This window comes from Zychaea mexicana (genome assembly GCF_025766255.1).
Source record: "Zychaea mexicana strain RSA 1403 chromosome Unknown BDB00scaffold_53, whole genome shotgun sequence".
NCBI lineage: Eukaryota > Fungi > Mucoromycota > Mucoromycetes > Mucorales > Lichtheimiaceae > Zychaea > Zychaea mexicana.
Genome location: NW_026516716.1, coordinates 129,712 through 149,807, shown reverse-complemented (window position 1 = coordinate 149,807; position 20,096 = coordinate 129,712). Strand labels below are relative to the sequence as shown.

General features: G+C 41.5%; 4 protein-coding genes across 4 annotated transcripts; 1 reads left to right on the top strand and 3 right to left on the bottom strand.

Moving 5' to 3' along the window:
• Positions 1-3,943: 3,943 nt before the first annotated feature.
• BDB00DRAFT_468471 (uncharacterized protein) lies at positions 3,944-5,776 on the bottom strand. The gene is made up of 7 exons (XM_053117490.1): positions 5,217-5,776; positions 5,013-5,091; positions 4,798-4,912; positions 4,638-4,718; positions 4,514-4,525; positions 4,161-4,418; positions 3,944-4,051 (listed from the first exon to the last, which is right to left on the bottom strand). The coding sequence occupies exons 1-7, from the start codon at positions 5,455-5,457 to the stop codon at positions 4,031-4,033; spliced, it is 807 nt and encodes a 268-aa protein (XP_052978139.1). The 5' UTR covers positions 5,458-5,776; the 3' UTR covers positions 3,944-4,030.
• Positions 5,777-6,144: 368 nt separating this feature from the next.
• Positions 6,145-10,060, bottom strand: BDB00DRAFT_830991 (uncharacterized protein). The gene is made up of 4 exons (XM_053124082.1): positions 9,760-10,060; positions 9,018-9,649; positions 8,814-8,898; positions 6,145-8,729 (listed from the first exon to the last, which is right to left on the bottom strand). Exons 1-4 carry the CDS (start codon positions 9,767-9,769, stop codon positions 6,313-6,315), a joined length of 3,144 nt encoding a protein of 1,047 aa, XP_052978138.1. The 5' UTR covers positions 9,770-10,060; the 3' UTR covers positions 6,145-6,312.
• A 3,518-nt stretch (positions 10,061-13,578) lies between these two features.
• BDB00DRAFT_873904 (uncharacterized protein) lies at positions 13,579-15,054 on the bottom strand (the record flags this gene model as incomplete). Its single annotated transcript, XM_053127154.1, has 2 exons — positions 13,579-14,861; positions 14,955-15,054. The coding sequence occupies 2 exons, from the start codon at positions 15,052-15,054 to the stop codon at positions 13,579-13,581; spliced, it is 1,383 nt and encodes a 460-aa protein (XP_052978137.1).
• A 2,967-nt stretch (positions 15,055-18,021) lies between these two features.
• On the top strand, positions 18,022-19,765 carry BDB00DRAFT_940014 (uncharacterized protein). The gene is made up of 5 exons (XM_053129337.1): positions 18,022-18,207; positions 18,331-18,531; positions 18,695-18,742; positions 18,857-19,080; positions 19,208-19,765. The coding sequence occupies exons 1-5, from the start codon at positions 18,075-18,077 to the stop codon at positions 19,493-19,495; spliced, it is 894 nt and encodes a 297-aa protein (XP_052978136.1). The 5' UTR covers positions 18,022-18,074; the 3' UTR covers positions 19,496-19,765.
• The last annotated feature ends 331 nt before the right edge of the window (positions 19,766-20,096 follow it).

Sequence of the window (20,096 nt, the reverse complement as noted above, 5' to 3'; positions counted from 1 at the left end):
TAGTCTCCCTACCAAACGACGAGAATTACGTGACAAGCTTCAAGCAAAACTGTTCGCCAGATAAAGCTCTTTAGATAGTTTTAAGGTGATTTCTTTGTATAACATTCAATCTTGTTCAATTCAGCTGAAATAAATAATGTGCACTGCTTATTTTCTGAAAAGTATATATGGGGGAGCACTTTTTAGTATAACCCGATAAGGCTTTAACCCTGAATGATCCTTTGAAAGTAAGTATATACGAAGATGTGAACTGCTACTATGTTATTTTTTCTATTCTCAAAATTTGGTGAAGTTATTGAAGGTTGAAAGTTAACGGATTTGAAATTACTGTAAATACGGGGTTGACTGTACTGCAAGGAGGCAGCTCGCATTGCTGTTGCGTAACTTGTCTCAGTATGATAACCATAACCATTATCTCATTCAATACTTCCTGCCTTCTAGTCACTATATTTCGCCATTATGTCATATTTTTCACGACACTCAATCATTGTCAATAATGTTTTTCTAAGATGAATAAGTAGAAGCTTCGTATTATAGTCATACTACTGTATGGGTCGCGTAGTAAAATAGCAGTGATCTTCTCGCTTCTCTGATTTTCAATTTTACAAACAAGCAATACAAGGATTTTTCTTTTGTACAGTATATATACATGACCAATATCATTTAAGAAGCAAGTGTGCATGCATAGCTTCGACCTTTCTATCCAGTCTCAGTACCTGAACTTTTTTGAACGTCGAAATTTGGGAGATCATGACGACGGTGCCGCTCCGAAAGCTGATGCACGGGTTAATAACAGCGATAAGACGATTATAGGGCGTATCCAAATACATGCCGATGATGTTGTGGTAAGATTACAGCGGTAGTCTGAGTGAAATGTAAAGATAAGCCAAAACGTGCATATAATCTTTTAGGGCGTGTAGTATTATCAGCTTGATATGACACGTATGCATGCGGGTAAGCTCAGAAGTACATACTGCAGAAGAAGAACGAACAGGCTCACATCCTGCAGAATCAGCCAAGTGGGTAAGAAGTGCTTTTCTTAGTTTGAAATTATTTTGTTCTGCGCTGTATATGCATAGCTAATATGCATTGTATATGTGTACGTGTATGGCATGCATGCAGGATGTATCATCGTATATTGAACTCTCACCTCACAGGAGAGAACTAAACTTCACCCAATTTAGGCAATGCTAAAGAAAGGCAATATGCATGTACAGAGATCATCATCATCAAACACTAAATGGCGTTTATGAAATACAGTATGGCTAGTAGCTTATGTAAAATAGGCCAAGTACAGTAGGCGCATCCTTTTTTTCTTTTGCGGTACATATGCAATCTGAACCTATGCATTTTGCCACATTACGAGAGAGTATTACTTCATTGAGCTTCCTTTGCTACTGTAATATAAGGTAATGTAAAATATTATCACTCAGTGAGCATAGCACCGACGGATATTGGAAACATGATGTGTAGTGGTAGATGACAGTCTTAATATGTTACCGCGCCATACTCAGTTACAAGTAATGAGGTAGTAGATTTCTTTTCACGCGAACATACACATGCCCAGGAAAGGAACCGGAACAGTCACTACGAAGTTTGGTAGTACGACGATGCGCCACTCTGTAGGGGCGTTTTCAATATAATATATTAAATACAAGTTTTGCCAGTAAAGTAATAAACAGCAACACTGTGTGAGCCATATGACGATGATGATCATAACAGTTCTTGGCAGCCTCGCTTCTTGTGTTTCTTTGATGAAGCATAACATATATATCGATATCATATTGTGGAGAATGTTGAAATTATATGCTGATCTTTGACATGCTCACCAAGTTGCGTCTCTCTCCTTGATTAAAGAGGACCCAACAATAAGCGTTTTGTTCTACTGTGTTGTACAGAAGAAAAAACCGAGAAACATTAATGAAAATACGTTTATCGCCAGGATGTGTTTCGAGTAGTACGTAATTGGCTGAAACGCCAAAGATGATACAAGGAAGGAAGAATCTGTACCATTTTAGTGCTATTCTGTGTGATTTGAAAAGATCAAAGCCATATCCAATTGCTTAAAAAAGATTAGCGTACAAACAAACAGTTACAAGAAAGTTGTCAGAGTTGTTTTTAGTATGATGCCATCATCACACAAACAACGCAAGAGCCACTTGTTTAAAAATGAACATATTTTTGGTGTACGATAATGTACTTCACCTTTGCTATAACTCAATAAAACTGTCAAGGAGCGATCCACATCTTGGTTCGCTTGTTTTTTCCAAACAGCTTAATGAATTTGTTGGCATATGTATTACAGGTTAGGCCACATTTATATTCAAACAGCTTGATACGATTCGATGATCAGCATCAAAAGTTGGTGCTACCGACGTTTTTCAAGTTTCTCCCTCCTTTGGCTCCTTTGGGCAACACAATTCATGCGTCTGTGAATGTACTACAATCAACAAAAAGTGCTACAAAATTAAACTCACGCACGAACACAGTATCCGCATTTTTGGGCGATGCGAAAGAAAAGAAGACAGAATGTACTAGACTTTATATTTAAAACCGGCTGTTGGGATGATGCCCATGTCAAAATTATAGATTTCTAATTGATCACGGCAGCCAGTTCCACGTTCTTTCATACATATGTGTGTAACACAGTCTCTATGTACAGTATAGGAGAGAGCCAAAGCTTTGATTGCAGATCGCACCTTTATGGGATAAGCTGATGAGGAGACCATGGTTGAATGTGCAAAGCTCTTTTTTCCGTAAATTACTTACACAAGTTCTTTTCTTATTCTTCTAATATATAGCCAAACACGTTTAGTAATAGTAGTAAGATAGGACAAGGCCGGGTTGTTGCCATCGCGGTTACCAAAAGTATGTAATCAGTTGAGTACATCACACACAAAGCGCACAACGTAAAATTCATATGATATAAGAAATATAAAGTGGCGCAGCTTTGTAATGGTGAAATGATGCGTCATTACTGTTGTTATTGTCCCGTAATAGTTCTAGAAACGATTATTTTTGTGCATGTATCATGTGTGTGTGTGCTACTGGGTATGTACGAGATGTACAACTAAATGGTTTCAATGTTTTCTGCTGTTGCTATAGCACCAGCAGCGTCATCAGGGAGTTTTAATGAAGTTAATGAACATAAAGTACTAAGGAAAAACATGAAGTAATAATAAAAGCATGTGCACATGATGATATGAAAAAAGAGTACATAGGTTTTCTCCAAATACGAGATGTAAAGATGGTGGATTTATGGGTCGACCGAGGAGAAGAGGAAGATGAGGGGTTTATACTAGAAGAAGAGAAAAATTACCAGTTACTTTACTTGCATAGACCAGCCATGATAGCAAAGAGAAATGATGGGAGTGGTGAGCAATATATATATATATATATATATATACCGGCGCAGTAGAGGATTGGAGCTTCGTCGGTCTGCTACACCACTAGGCTGGACGAAGGAGAAAAGGATGGGTGTGTGATCAAGAAGGCGCGAGGTGGAGTAGAAAGAAAAAGACAGTATACGTTTGCGTAGTATAAAAGGTGAAAGGTTCAAATAGGACCGTGATAAAGCTAATAGTAATCATACCATCATAATACACAGCCAACGTTCGAGTATGTAAACGTCCAGCGGAAGAAGTGAAGGACAATGATATACAATTTTTACAAGGAAGGTTCATGCAGAGGTTTGACACTGCTTTGTGATACTTGAATCGATCGGATACTGACGCTATCGTCGTCGTCATCTCGTTCGTCGTCGTGTCGTCGCCGGTGATGAGGATGATGGTCCATCTCCTCATGAATAGGAGATACATGGTTATGATGAAGATGTTGGGAATAATTGAACTTTTCATGATGAGAGAAATAATCCATCGTGGTAGATTCGACGGTCATATCTTCAGTGACATGCGCCGGGGTTCCAGAACCAGTATTTTGATTGGCTTCATCGCTGTTGAGTGTTCCGGTATGACGAGCAGACATTTTTGCGCTTGTGGAAGTGACCTAACAATGCATGTAATATATTATCTTAATCATCAATTGTATGTGTCTTATAGGTAGTTGGTGCCGGCGGTTAAACAAAAAATAGGTGTTGTTATGAGATAAGAGCGAAGGAGGGGATTGGATTTGCTGATAGTACATGAAAGATAGTATCTTACCCAATGAATGGTTACGACGTTGATAGTGACATCGAGTGTACAACATGTCAAACAGACCAAGCCGCGCATATGTCCTCGAGTAATGACAACACTTAGAACGTTAGCCAGTGACACCAAGAGACACACAAGAGATGCGATCAGTGTTCGCTTGGTCAATTTGTATAGGCGCGTTTCTTTCCAAGTAGAACGGCAGGTAGTACTACGACTGACGTTGATAAGTGGTATGACGAAGAGATACGTAAGATACAAATTAAGAACCTAGACATAGCGGTTGGGTAGTTAGTAACGTTGGTGATATATTGATGCTTTCTGAATTGTTGTGTCCGAGGCAAGCGAGGGACAAAAATACATACAAAGTCGTAACACTATTTGTATCGAAGAAAACGGAAAGTAAAATGAATTGATTAGTCGGCATTCTAACCTCATAAGCAATCGGTTCTGGATCAGTGGTAATAGCAGTAAGTAAGAAAACCTTACCATGAGAGGGATACTGGCAACCCATTGCAAACCAATGATGCACTCGCCGGTGTCAAGCAGGTAAATGTTACGGAAAGTCAGCTAAGAAACAAGAGTTAGCAAAAGCTCAGTATTAGAAATTATATCTGGCAGTGAGTAGAGAAAGGGTTCTATGCTTTACCATGAGCACAAAAATGGCAACATAAGGCAGGAGAAGGACAATATGAAACCGGTACTGCCATGATTTTAATCGAGTTGTTCTGACGGCAGTGACGAGATGTACACGTTCGATTAGCCTATCAAAGAAGGAAGTATGTGAGTTTAAGAAGAAGAAGGGGGGTGGGGCGAATTGTGATCTCAGACACCGGGCAATAAAGTTCTGCTTTTTAACTTTACCATGCATACATGACAATTTTACTACCCGCGTAAAACACATCGCAAGACATCATTGCGAGAGTACACGAAGTGTAATTGACTGACGTAAAAGTAAAAGAAGGATTTTGAATCGTGAGCGGATTTGTTGAGTCCAAATGGTTTTGTTTAGCGAATGTATTGTTTTTCCTCGCCGAGCAGTAAAAAGTATAAAGTTCTGTAGCTTACAATTATTCGTGGATACAGACACCATTGACGTTACAGAGAATGCCCAAGATAGTATGTACACAAGAAAAACTAATGTTCGACCGTACGTCAAGTTGACGAGACGTTCACGTTTTGTTTTTGCACCTAATGCCGATGCCATGATTGTCAAGCACGCCAATGAAACCAGCTCGGACATGATTTCCAAGGAGTCAGGGCCCGTAGCCTGCTGTGGAAGTTCCGGGGAACTGGCTCCGTTATCCATTTAAACCCGTAATACTCGAATTATCGTTTGTTTGGCTTGTTTGTGGTGGTTAAGTGAGAGGCGCGCCGGTGAAAAAAAAACTGGGCAAATGGACGAAGCGTATGTTAATCGGTCGTTATGCAGTGTTTGTCGTGAAGAAGAAGTAAGAAGTAGTAGTAGTAGTGAGAAGGGAATAAAGAATGAAAGAGGAGGAAGAGAGCGAGAGAGAGAGAAAGGAAAGAAAGAGAAGATATATGAATCGGTCGGTGGGTGTGTGATGTGGTGGAAAACGGTCCATGATTTTCGCGGGGATACGACGCTTTATATCTGAATAACAAAAAAAAACAAAGCTTATAGAAAAGATCAGCATAACGAGCGGTGACACGAAGACCGAACGCACCATGCCTTTTCCTCCTCCTTATTTTCATCTTCACAGTTGTAAAACGTCTCGACAGGTGTCACTTTCTCTCTCTTTCACGCGAGCAACGGACAGGCAAATTGTTTATATTACACACGAAGACGCTATTGCCCCCAGTTGCTGGTACAGAGCTGACCCATTTCGTGTCATTTCCATATACGAAAAGATCTGCACTCTGCATTTGATTTCGCTGACCTCTCACTTGTTTTTTTCGAGTTCAGATTAAATACAAGAAAGAGAGGACATATTGCAATCTGGAATTCCGGTTGCACGGCTGTGCTACACGAAGGACTAAGGTGCCGAGAAGGCGAGAAAGAGCAATCTTATTACTGCATCAAGTTATTATTAAAACTACTAAAAAGTGGCAAGACAAGGAGAAATATAGAGGAAGAGGGAAACAGGTGGTTTGTGTGTGATGGCGTGGTCTTTTTTCTTTCTACATGCTATAGGAGGATCTCTTACGCTTCACCAAGAAGCCATTCAACAACGGCAGTCTCTTGTTCTTGCGTATCTTCCCATTCATCGTCCTGCAGGAACCATTCCTCGTCACCATCCACCATACCGTGCTCACTGCCGCTTTCCATGTCGAGCTCCTTGCGGGTGGTTACACCCATATCGTCCTCCGTAGTGATGACAAGTGCTGGCGGCGCGTTATCATCTTCGGTGGTGCTGGTGCTGGTGCTAGCAGTAGGCAATGCTATTGGTTCTGTCTGGACTTCAGCATCAACAGCAATCGGACGTGGCTTATTAGCGAATGTGTTCGTGCGTCGTTCGAGAACACCAGGCTCTCGTTGCAAATACAAAAATCGTTCACGACGCGGGATATAGGCAGATGCTCGGTGTTGTCGGTGATGTTGTTGTGCGAAATCGTCCAGCGAGTTGGCCTGCTCAAACTGCATCACCTTGTCAAGTACACTGCTGACAGGGCGGGGTTGTCGACTAGCTAATGGTGGATCTCTTGGCTGTGGGCTGCTGCCAGTAATAGTAGTCGTCGTCGTGGCCGTAGCAGCAGCAGCAGCAGCAACAACAGTAGTAGTAGTAGTAGTAGTCGTAGAGGAATTTTCTTTTTCTTCGTCCTCCTCGGGACGCTTCATCGTGGATCGACGACGTCTTTGAGCAGCAGGCGTAATGGCATCGTCACCGTGTTTCATGATAGTTTCCCATCCCTTGACAGACATTTCAACAGATCCAGCTGTCGACAAGCGCTGGCGAACAGTGTCCAGCTTTTCACCAACTGCATAGCTTTCATGAAGCGACTGTCGTCGAGAGGAGCCTGCCATGGATGCACGCTTGGCCACGATGGTCGAAGGACGTTCAGGTACGTCTTGTTTGAGCTTTTGCTGCTCTTCCTTGGTCATCTCAACAGGCGAATCAGCGACGGCATCATCATCATCATCATCACTGTTGTCAAAATGCACCGCCTTCTTTTCCTCTTCTTCACTGTCCATAACCTTTTGTTGTTCATCTCGTTCCTTGATTGAATCTTTGCTAGTGGCTGATGCGTTTCCACTTGCTGGGGGCGAAGGCAAAATGGAGTCATCGCGGACGCTTTCTTGGCTGCTCTTGGCGGAGATGACAGGTGAAGAAGAAGGTGACGATGTAGATGGTTGTTGCTGCTTCTGTTGCTTTGGAAGCTCCGTAGATGCAGCAGCAGCAAGTGCTTGCTCCTCCTTCTCGCGTTGACGACGGAGATTTTCGCGACTCTTTCTGCTGCTCATGCTACTGCGTCGCATAATTCTAGGCGGCTGCGGCTGCTGCTGCTGTTCCTCCTTCTTTTGTGGAGTAGTTGGTACAGATTTTTCAACTTTCTCGATTGGAGAAGATGTCGTCGCTGGTTTGTGCTGTTGTTGCAGCTCCGGGGGCACGGCTGGGGCATGCTGCTGTGAAGGGGTCGGTGGGGAAGGTGCAACAGCAGGCATAGGTGATTCCTTCGGCTTGGGTGGTTCAGGCGCTTCTCGAGGATTTTCAAAGCGTGAATGACCAGCCTGTGAAGTAGTAGTAGCAGTAGTGGTAGTGATGATAGAAGAAATAGCAGGTTGCTTTCTAGTAGGCGGTGAAACTGATGCAGGTGCTGATACCTGAGAAGAACGTGCTTTGGTAGGATGTTGCTCGATCGGTGCAGTTGGTGTTGCTGCAGGGGTGGTCGCTCTTGGGCCCAGATTTGACTTTTGTAGGCTTTCGTACTCCTGCAGCGCGTCATCCAAGAAAGAATCCTTCTTTTTCACTGATGGCGATGGGGATGAGGCTCGACTGCTGGTAGAAGTAACAGGAGGACGAGGGAGAGGCACATTTGAATACGTCCTGGTGTCGCCACGTGGTGCAGGTGATGCAGAGCGAGAAGGGGGTGCTGAACCGCGAGTGCGTGACATGCTGGTAGTGGATCGCCTCTCCCAAGAAACCGCAGCTGGAGGTTCATCGACTGTCTGATCCTTTACCTCAATAGATCGTAGCCGGTTTGGTGTTAGCGATACTCGCATTGTGTTGCCAGACCGAATGAGATCTTCAAAATTCATGGTAGGCGCATCTGGATCGTAAACAGAGACAGAAACAGGTCTCTCTGGTGGCCCGTCCTTATTGAATACTTTGAAGGCCTTTTTGTTGTTGTTGTTGTTGTTGTTGTTATGAGCACTGTCGAACGTGCTGATGGTTCCGTTACTGGTGCTACTGCTCATCATGGAGGTCGGGCGCTGCTGGCTGAAATTGGATTTCATGGAATAAGCAGACATAGAGAGGTGCTCGTTGCGACTCAGTCCGCCGTTGTTATTGTTGGGTCGATCACCTTCGTCGTCATCGTAACCGAGATCCAAATCATCGAATGTTATGTCGAGGAATCCTGCACCATTATCACCTGCCCCATTATGGGCACTTCCTGCAGCTATATAACCCGGAGTTTCTCAGTCAGTACAGCACACGCCGATGCTTTGGTGATAAAGAGAATTGAGATGTATCCAACACATACTTGAGCTGCGTACATGCTTTTGCTGCTGGATGGATGGGGCATACGTCGAAGTCCGGGGTCTATAGCCATATGCAAACGCTCGTTTCTATTCAAACCAGTGTAATACAAGAAAATTTAATTTAGGTACATCTTGTTTTACCCCATATCCGGAATAGTTTTTGTCTCTCTCTCTCTCTCTCTGACTCAACAGCAAAATGACCTTACCTCAAGTTTCTCTCGCAGCTCCATGCGATAAAACACACCACCAACCTGAACGTCATCGATCAAAGCCAGAAACACTTCTTTGACACGGATATACTCGATATCCTCGTTTTCTGCCGTCATGGCGATCGCCGTGAGAACATACTCGGCAATGTGTTCTAGAACGGTCGTTACATAAATAGCAACAATAGGTGCAATTGAAATTTCGATTGCTGAAGTGTTGTTCATAAACGCAGAGTTGCTTGGTTCCTCCCTATCCGCCAAAGTACAGAACTCTAGACACTTTTCTCGCAAGAGCGGGAGTGCATCGTTGAGCGGGAAGGTGCCGTTGGTACCACCAAGCATCCGCATACGTTCATATGATTCATAGTCGATGGCTTCGGTCTCCGTAAACGTTTTGACTTCGAGTTCGGCTTCGACAATAGCGTTTTTGCCCAAGGTCGATGGCAAGAGCGTGAAAACAACGGCTTTTATGCGAGACAGGTCGAGTGATAAAGAGGACGAGAGTAAATACACGAGGAATTCGTCGAGAAACTGGTTGATTGCTTGCAATGCATCGTTTGACACTCGGTATGGACCAATCTCTGAAATGATGGCATTGGCAGCGCTTTGACAAATGTATCGTGCGTCGGTTACTTATTTAACATTGACATTTAAAAAGAAAAAACAAAAAGTCAGCACACACGCACACACTGAGTTTGTTTCTTCCTATCCCCTTTTGTTGCCACCATCGCGTATGTTTCACCTCTTGCCATGTTGGAATTGACAGAAGGATGAGGGTATATATAATACACAGACTTTTAAGGTTGTCTAAAGAGGGGAAAATGATCAAGGAAGAGTACGAGGATATAGGAAAAGCAAAAGAGAAAGGACAGGGAAGGTGCCTTACGATAGGCAAGAGGGCATAAAAGATAAATGATGGAAAACGATGGTTATTTTTGAGCAAAGGAGCGAAGGGTATGATAAATGGAAAGAAAGGAGAGTGGCTATCAGGCCAAGAAGAAGCCTTTTTGGAGGAAGAGGAAGAGGAGGAGCAGGAAGAGAGGTAAAGAGGAAAGAAAGAAGGCCCAAAAAAATGCTCTCATGTTCCTTTTGTTTGCAGGTTCCACGAGGATCACGAATTGCGGAGCGACAAAGTGTTAAGTTGAAACGATGGGCACAGACAGGATTAGTGTGCTCACACACACACACACACACACACATACACACATACTCTCTCTCTCTCTCTCTCTCTCTCTCTCTCTCCTTTGTTATTGACCCAAACTCAATACTTTTATTTGCTAAAAGAGACAAATAAAAAAGCAGGTTTGTTGCTATCATCATCTCAATGTAAGAACAACCCTGGGATCAACGTAATTCGAATAACAAAAGAAAAACACGGGCCCCTCCCGCCTCTCCCTAGCTAATATCTAATAACACACCCCATGCCCGTTTCTACATATGTCATCATTACTGCTTCATACTCATACATAACAGAACCAAGGAGCGAGGGAGAAGCATTTATAGCTTTACCCCATACTTTCTTCCTTGAGTGTCACATCTTGGCGCCTAAAGCTTTTGAACGAGACTACTGTTGAGCTAAGCAGCGTATGCTTTTTATCCGCAGTTGAAGATGTATAAAAGTTTCTCGGGAGAGACTACAATTTTAAAAAGTACTGTATACCGCGACAGTTTGAAGCCGTCATTGACTTACACGGTACTGTATGGATAACAGGCGCTGCTCATACATTCATATGCGGAACAAAACCAGACCACGCTTGTGCCTTCAACGACCAGAAATTGTAATATGGCAGAATGAGAATGTCGGTAGGAAGAGACAACGACTAAGTACATATGTACAATGGCAAGTTTGTTTCGTCAACTTATCGCTTCAGGAACAGCTGATTACGGGAAAAGTTAGTATATCGAAGCATTAGAAAAAGGCTTTATATGTAGATTGCTTGGAAAGAGTAGTGTACGATAAGATGTATGGAAGGCACAATAGAGTCGAAATACACTACCGTTCCCCCAGCTATTCCTTTGGGCTCAGAGAAACAGGTAATAACATTTACTCGAGATAAATTGAATTGATCTAGGCCAAGATCATGTTTCACAAGTATAGACAACATATATTACTTCTCTAATTTGCGCAGCAAAGAATGATATCACAGTGATTGGTACATTTACTACTACATTTAAAGAGAAGTAACCTACGTTCTCTTTCTCTTACTACATCACAGTTTCACGTTATAAATCACGTGTGATTTAAATAGATTGCTCGCTGCTTGATTGCACTGCGCTAACAACAGTTGAATGTCTTGGCTTGTAAGAAACATGTAACATTCCAAAAGTAACTGACAATGTCAAGCAAAAACCCCTTCCTGAATTGCCGATATACTCATTTTCCAGCGATAGCGACTTTTCATGCGCGTCACAATAGATTCCAGTAGCTACAGGTACTACTGCTGCTTGACATTTACCATAATTCTGTATGTGCAGCACTAATTCTGATGCTAATCGGTTTAGGACAAAGCGAGCTAAATCGTTGGGAGACTTTCAATGCACATGGGGCAGGGACAGCAAATGTTTTGTGGCAACCTAAGCAAGACCACGAAGAAGATGAACATACCTATATATCTGCAATCTTCTTTCAGATCATCATTGCAGTTTGCTATTGCTTGAGTCTTTTACTACATACACGAAATTTTTTTTATAAGGTATAAAATTATATATTGCGTAATTTTCACCATTGTTAGACTGGAGGAGCGAAAACTAAGGAGGAGGAGCATCAGTACGTTTTAAACGGGAGTATCCTGCACCTTACTTAGATCTTCAATAACGACGAGATATTGCCTTGACAATAAGAAGCAAAAGATACCAGTTAGTTGATCTTCGTTCTCCTCCTCCTCATCTTCTTTCAATCTATTTGATCCTTAAGAACATGATGATCATTATTGTGGCTTTTATGCTTAGCTTCAAGCATATGTTGTAAACTTAGTTGTATCACCCAGTTATAGCTCCTCATAAAATGTGAGCCTCCATTATACTAATAAAACGAAAGTAATAGATGCGTAAACGAAGACCGTCACGCACTTGGCTACCCAGCATCTACCGTTATCACTAACACGCGAATCTCTCATGATTACACGTAATATGAATGCAGTAAGACTTATATCTGGCAAAAACGATGTTCATATTGTTTAAATACAAGCAAAGAGAAGGAGTCCTCGTACATTCAAAGGAGATAAAGCACTTCTAAAGAGAAGCAGCAATGACGGAAAAAATGACGAATTTCACGTTTAAGCTAGTAAAAGTAGCTCTTTAAATGATGATGATGAAGCCTAATATGTTTCTTTCATTGCACAACATTTCCTATATTTTATAGATGAGCATTTCTGTAACTATATTCGCCCTCTATACTTAAAGTAGCAGCTATGGACGCAGCTTCTTCTGTAGAGTTTACGATCGAATATTTTCATTTATTCTGCAACAACTATTGTCTGCAACATCGTTTTTATGCGATGCTTTTATCATACATTGTAATCCACCACCAGTTATATGATAGCCGCTTTGTTTATACTAGTAACTTTAAATTAACAGCAGCACGTATAACAATTGAAACACACGTATTACAAATCATGATAACATATATAACCCACTGACCACTTTCACGCATCAATGACACATTGTATCTTCGCCACAACTCTAAACTTTACCATTTTTTAGCCATCCTGTAATCAAATGGTTTAAAATATATAGAGACCTTCAATTCAACAGCATTTCGACTATTTTTTTGATGTCTACACACATCAACACGTTTCTTATGCGAAAGTACCATGGTGGTTTTGGGTGCGTGTGAGGATGTCAATAAACCTTTTTGTACATTAGAATAGTAACACCCAAAACGCAGCGACGTGATGATGTGAAGCCTAAGTATCAGTGTCATTGGCTACACAACCGATTGATCACTGCTATTGGGCATAGCATTATGTGTATGTTTATGTGTTTATGAGTGTCTGCTGCTATTATGGTGGCCTGTTTCTTTCATTAGTAATGATTGGATTCGCATTTTGACCGAAACCCCGTTGAAGAATTAAAAGGAGTAGAAAACCAAGCGTCGATCGCAGGAACAGTTAAGAATGCTAAAGAACGATGATGATCGACATTGTGCAAAAATAAATAATGTAACCTTTAGCATGTTTCTGAAGTGCGTGTTAGTGCGAATGTTTTAGCACATATATCTTCATTTTTCTATGTGCTATTACATTCACCATAAACATACTCTTTGTATTTATGTAAAATGTATGTATATATTTTCGTGTACTGCATCTTTTCTTTTATGAAAATCGAAAGATGGAGAAAAATGTATGTATATATGTGTGCTACAAATGTATGCATGTAGTGATAGTAAACTGGCTAGTGGTAACGTGGTGTGTATGCTATGTGTGACTGATATGAGTGGGATATAAAAAGCGAAAGGAGGATGTGTACGTGTTCCTTCTTTTGGGGCACAGTTCATACTTGTGAAATAAAATACAAGATTGCAGTTTGCTTTGCATCTGACATCGATGATAGCTCTTATCTACTACCATCCTCGAAAGGAGTCGAAACAAGAAGTTAAGGCCGTTGCTGTCGTTGTCGTATTAATAGTAGTAGTAGTAGTACAAATTGCTGTTGCTCGGCTAGTTGAAACGCATGCCGACAGCCGGCGTTGATGTTGCTGTTGCAGTATTGCAATCGGTGGTGACACATTTTGACGGCGTTCCCAGTCGACGCAAAATTGTAGACTTTCCGATAAATCGCTGCATTCGTTACCAGTTTTGGCATTATGTATGCGTCCTGCGCGACTGATGCCTACTGGTACAGCTGGTTTTCTATGATTGTAATGGTTATGTTGATGTATTGGTCTTGTATGGGATGACCGCGCGATAGCTCGCTGTGAACCTTGTGCAAGCTGTTGCTGGAAGTAATGGTGATGGTTTTTACTTTCGTTGAGTTTCTGTTTTGATGAAGATCCTTGGTCGTATTTTTTCAGCATGACAGATAACAGTGACGTTTTCGGAAGATCGTCGTTTTTCGGCACCTGTTTTTGAAATTCCCAATTGGTGCTATTTGTAGGAGCAATGCTACGGTCCCCATTTTCGTCGTCGTCGTCTGCAAACACCGTCTCATCATCCTGAGCAGACCATTCGCTGCATGTATCGTCTTCGTCTCCGTCGTCGTCCAATAAGTTTTCGTCATGATTGCCAATCATTTGTGATACTACATTCTTCTCCTTGACATAAAATTTGCTACTATTTTTACTCCGTGGTTGTGATGCTAAGTCATGTGCCACTGCTACTGGTGCTACTGCCTTGTCTTGCTCACGAATTTTGGTTGGTTCTGCATGGTCCGCTGCTGCTGCTGCTGCTTTCGACAACCGAGCTGCTTCCGCTGTCGGCTTACTTGCCGACGACTGCTCTTCGTATGCTCGTCTAGCTTCTTCGACAGGATGGTCGTACTCCAGAGATGAGACCATACGCTTAAACGATGAGACCGACAATCGTTTGGCGGACCTGCCACAGCCGCTGATGGCCGAGTCTTTCATGGAAGATCCTGCAGAGGATGTTGGCTCGAAATAGTGCTGGGTTTTCTCGTCTTGCTGAAGGGAGCTGCTGGTGGTAGTGATGGTGGCACTGGTAGGACAAATTGGGATGGGTGTGCGTACATGTTCGGCTGTTGTCATTGACAGTGTCAAAGTAGTGGCTGTGTCTGTTTTTTCTCTTGCTCCTTTTCCATCTGCCATCACTGATTCACGAAACCATAATCGCCAGCTAAGATTTTCTAAACGTCGGCCATTCTCTAGATTGTCTTTACACTTAGAAAACACTAAAGAGAAATACAGATAGCGTCGATGTTATTACTACATTATGATGATCAATGGCTATGTATCAGCTTAATGCTGGTTGGAATTATGCATACCACTCCACATGGAAGATATGTTTTCATCGGTTATTTCGTCGAGTTTATGGATATTTGTGACAGCAAGCGATAGTACAGGAAGACCGAGCGATGGAACCATAGGTGTGCGAGATGGTAATTGTTTGCGAGCTAGATAGATAGACAGATAGATAGAAAAAAGAAAGTAAGAGGAGAAGAGTAAAGAGTGAAAGAGAGGAGGGAGGAAGACAGAGAGGAGAGATGGAAAGATTGAGAATAAGTAGGGACGCAAATAAATATGCAGATATCGGGGTGGGGAAAGGGGGGTGTTGGAGGGAGAGGGGAAGTCGCAGGATATATAAATAATCATTTTAAAGTGCCCTTACAGCAATGAGTTGAACCCTTTTTGCGTGGCTCGAAATTTAACTTATTGCCCACACGCCTCACTGAGTAGAAGTGTCATAAACAGGAATATCTTTGAGATTTCAGAAAACAAGTAGGAACCGTCTATACTGATTTTTACAAAAAAATGGTAAGCAAGAACTTTTTAAAGACAACATCTACGATTAAAAATGTGCATTTGGGGCAATGGGACAAGAAAAAATAAACAAATCAGCAACAGTATGCTTTACAGGATCCACTCTAGTGTTGGGTGCCGATCCAGTATTACGCCCAACAGCATCAGCATCGTGTGGTGATACATATTGGCTACTTTCCTTGATAAGAAGGTTGAACAGCCAATTGTTCTAGGACATATTATTGGTGGTTCGTGGTACAATAAAAAAACCTAAAGTGGCAATTCCTTCGACATTTCGTTCTTCCATCGATACTTCTATTGATTACGAAAAAGAGGCGACGACAATCATAGTCATCTTCTCTTTACAATACTGTACATGATCACATGTCGAGTCAAAGCTACGGTATAGGTTCACTTCTCGGATCTTGTTTTACAGACATAAACATCACCTACAAAGCGCACGAGCCGATCCAAGAGAAAATGCCACGATGTGCTGCGAAAATCCACTTTTGTAGATATCTCTTTCAATGCTTGTACATATCCAATGCTAAATCCAAAGGAGGTTCATGCTACAGTAACTCTAAATATATATTGATGCTCATTGTATAATCTTGAATCACTTCTGCAGTACACTAGGACATAAAACATGTTTCTGTCTGCTGTATCGTTATTACACATTTATCATATATGATAACTCCTTTTCAGCAAATCGATATTAACAGCTGACTAGTTATACTTTTGCAAACGATCTAATAATCTGGTGCTTATCATCAGCCAGCGGTGTCATATCCTGTAATACATCGATCAATGCAGCAACAAAACAATGATACTTTATAGGAAGACACTGTTGAATGTTGAGCTCATCTAGTATTTCCAAATGTTGTGATCAAAAAAAGAACATTACATTTCATGCATTTAGAAAAGAGGACCCTCAAATCATACACTATTTCACTTTAATAATATTCTGTGTTATGACTTTATAGACAAGAGTGGGTGCTTGATTATTTTGAGCGGAACGGGTAGAGAAAGAGTAATAATGTTCCGAGTAATAGTAATAAATACATAATGAGTACAGTACTGTAACTAGTATGAAATACATGGAATTATGCAAAAATGAATGCGCCTGTACATCGTGGAACAATGCACTCAAAACATTGTGATATATAGTCTCATAATATTGAATACTCAACGAGCCGATTATCATGGTGCTGCTCAACAGATGTGTGCAGCTTTATATCGTACTTTGACAATTTCTTGTTATATTGACATGCTGTCTATGATATATATTACATAGTAATAGGAGCCTAATAAGTAATTGAGACATATGATTTACTTGTATATTACAAAATAAGCATTTTGGATGAACCTACCCGTGGAGAGGGGATTTGTGAGGAGATGGACGAAGGAGTAGCGTACTCAGTCGTTATCGAGACTAATTACCACTGATTTGTATTATATATAAACTGTGCAAACTGCAATGGTAGTAGTGATAGTAGCTACTGTACTGATATGAGCCATAAATGAACGCCAATCTAACAAATTTGTCACTTTTTATCGTATGCAACAAAAGCCAAGATTAGGAGCAAACGAGAAAGTATGTCTTGAGGATTACTTGCACTGCTCCATGGAAAGGATGTCGCCGTATTTGTGAGGTAGTGGAGCTCCTCCTAAATGTCATTTCAAGACCTAAAGAATGGTCTGCCTTGAAGAGGTTAGATACATGAGATCAAAATAGACTCAAACAATTGTGCATGCAGAAGGAGTGTCCAGAACATCAATTTCGCATTTCTTCTAAGATTTCATTGAGGGTCAGAAGACCTGCCTAAATATCATGCATGCAGTTATAGATTCTTCTCTCTTACTCGACGACGAGCAAACAGCAACAAGGTGCTTGTATGTATGCAGCTTAGAAATTCCCCACTATATGACATAGCTGTTCGCGTGATCAAATAAAGAGAGATGGCGAGCTCCCTGATTAACGGAGTGCTGAATAGGCATGTTGGACAAAATTGCCACATGTAATCCTGTGTGTAGTGCTAATACTGGTTGTTCCCTCCCCCTTTATCATTAGGAGCTTCAGTATCTTCTATAGCTTATCCCTGACTAGCCAAGCGTACAGCGCACCAAATTCTTTCACTCTCATACACAGAGACGAAGTATCTCTTCTCTCTCACATGCGGGGTTATACAATCATCATCCGCGATGGTTGTCGAAGAGTATCCGCTTCTAAATCAAGATTAAATTCCAATATACCGACTCTATTCCTTTCGATCACAAACATTCGATGATGATGATCAATCGCTACTGCAGTATGTGTAAGATCTTTTGGGGTGGGATGAATGGCAAGGATGTTCTGAAGAAAGTAGTTCCTTGAACAACAATAGTGTTGTACACACTTACTGGCCATTACTATTCAAAATTCTGCCACTGTGACAACGGCAAAGCTGTGGCAAAGGATCTATGACGTACTCTATACGACAAAGAAATGATAGCGACTATTCAATTCTAGTGATATTTCACATTGCATAGATTTGATGACGACACCCCAATTTAGTCCCCCCCCAGATTCATTAAAGGAAGGATCGGGAAAGAGGAACGGGCTTTTCGTCTATACCCCCTTTTTCGCTCTCGCTCGTACTCGGATTATGCAAAACCGTATAACGAAATCATGTCAAGCCCGACGCAATCGCCGTGCCGATCGATTACGTGAATTACTTCAACTTACACAGGCCGATTCCGTGTTACTGGATGCTTGTAAACGAAAGAAAGCTGTGGATGGTATTCTAACTCTTCATACTCTCCCTTTTCTCGAATTGCAGAAGAATTTTGAAACAGCCAGAAAGAAAAGAACATAGAATTAACACACACATAAAAACTTCCGGTATTTTTTCATAAAATCAGTGGAAGCATTGTTATCGGCATTCTCCTGTATCAACCCAGATAATGTACGTGATAATCACCTTCGCACACCATTACATATTGCTTGCGGACGAAGAGATGATCTGCAAGAAGCAACTGCGATAGCTCGGGTGCTCATTCGGGCTGGATCGGATGTGAATAATGGAGTGGGCGACGTCGACGGATTACAACCAATGCATATGGGTAAGGATTTGGGACCGGAAAGGGGAAGAAGCCTTTTGTATCTTTGGAATGTGAAACAGGATAGAAATTGGAGGAAGAAGAGGGGGAATGTTACGTGGTAAAAGCGATAGATGATGGTCATGATGAACGTGTCCCAAAGCTCAAGGTATTCTTGTTACAACAGCGGTTCTTGCTGGCAACATTAGCTGCGTGCTAATGCTTCTGGAAGAAGGTATGTCATCTTTTCGATTGTATTCATGCACATATATTTTAGCCATCTGAACGGTTAATTGTATTTTCTGATTCACGGACACGCCATATTATATCATCTTACGGTTTTTTCTAGGCGCCAGTGTACCAGCATCCGACCCTTTCCGATTAACACCTTTACTACTCGCAAAGCTCAAAATGGACAACTTGCGGCAGACACAACTGGCTCTTTACAACGATAGCAAGAACAGCGACGAAGAAGATGACGACGATGATTATACTGAAGGTGACAACAACAGCCGGATAAAGAACACAACGATGAGCAGTAACGCGCAGCAAGAGTACCAGGATTTACAATCAGTATGTATACATCTTGTTCCTCCAACCCCTCATTTTTCCCTCTCCCTGTTTTGTGTCGGAACTTTGGTATTCACTTGAATGGAAAAAAAAGCTAATATTTACACGTCAAACACACTTGATTTGTTAGATAACTAAAGTCTTAGTCACGCATCTAGCAAATAAGCACATCACGACATATGGTCTACCCTCGCAAGATCCCAATCCACACTATCACGGGATATCCGATCGTCTATTTGCAAGAGAGAGGAAGGATTCCGATCAGCAGTTGAATCAAGCAATTGTTAGCATCACCGACCAGCTATCCGGTATCTGCATGCAGGACAATCGGGATAGTGATCCATTGATTCAGGATGCTGTGAATATGCTGATGGAGAAAGTACGCAGCCTGGGATTAGAGGAGACTGCTGTAAAATAGAAAAACTTTAAAACTTTAGCTTTCATATACTATACATTACACATTATACCAATTCTCAATTGTTGGTCTTCTTTTCTTTGCGTCTTGCTGTTGCAAGAAAAGAAAGAATAATAGCTCGAATACATATTAACTCATTTCGAATAAGCTTCTACGATACGTATTACTTTAAAGCGATGCTCGCATAATAGCAGCAGTTACCTGCAAATGTTGTCATAGCAACTGTCGGCCGGTCTACCGTTGCCAGGATTTAAACCTTAAATTAGATTGGAGTAGATTGTTTTGCCGTTGATCAGGCCCGCGTATTATTTTAAGTTTTTCTATTGTTCGTTTTACGCTATTAATTTTGATGATCGTCGTTACAGACTGTTGGTGCGTTGGAACCATTAAATAGAAAGCTTCCATAATGCAAGAGAAGAAAAGGCCAACATCAGGTACTGAAGCTCACTAATATTACAAAATTGACGAGTGTGAGAGCTTTTTCATGTGACATAAATCGTGCAGAGTTCGCGAAACAAAATATTTGTTCTGGCCATTAGGCCTATTCCATTTCCAAGAAGTTACTGCCAAAGTGGCCATACTTGAACTGGATTCGCTATTTTAA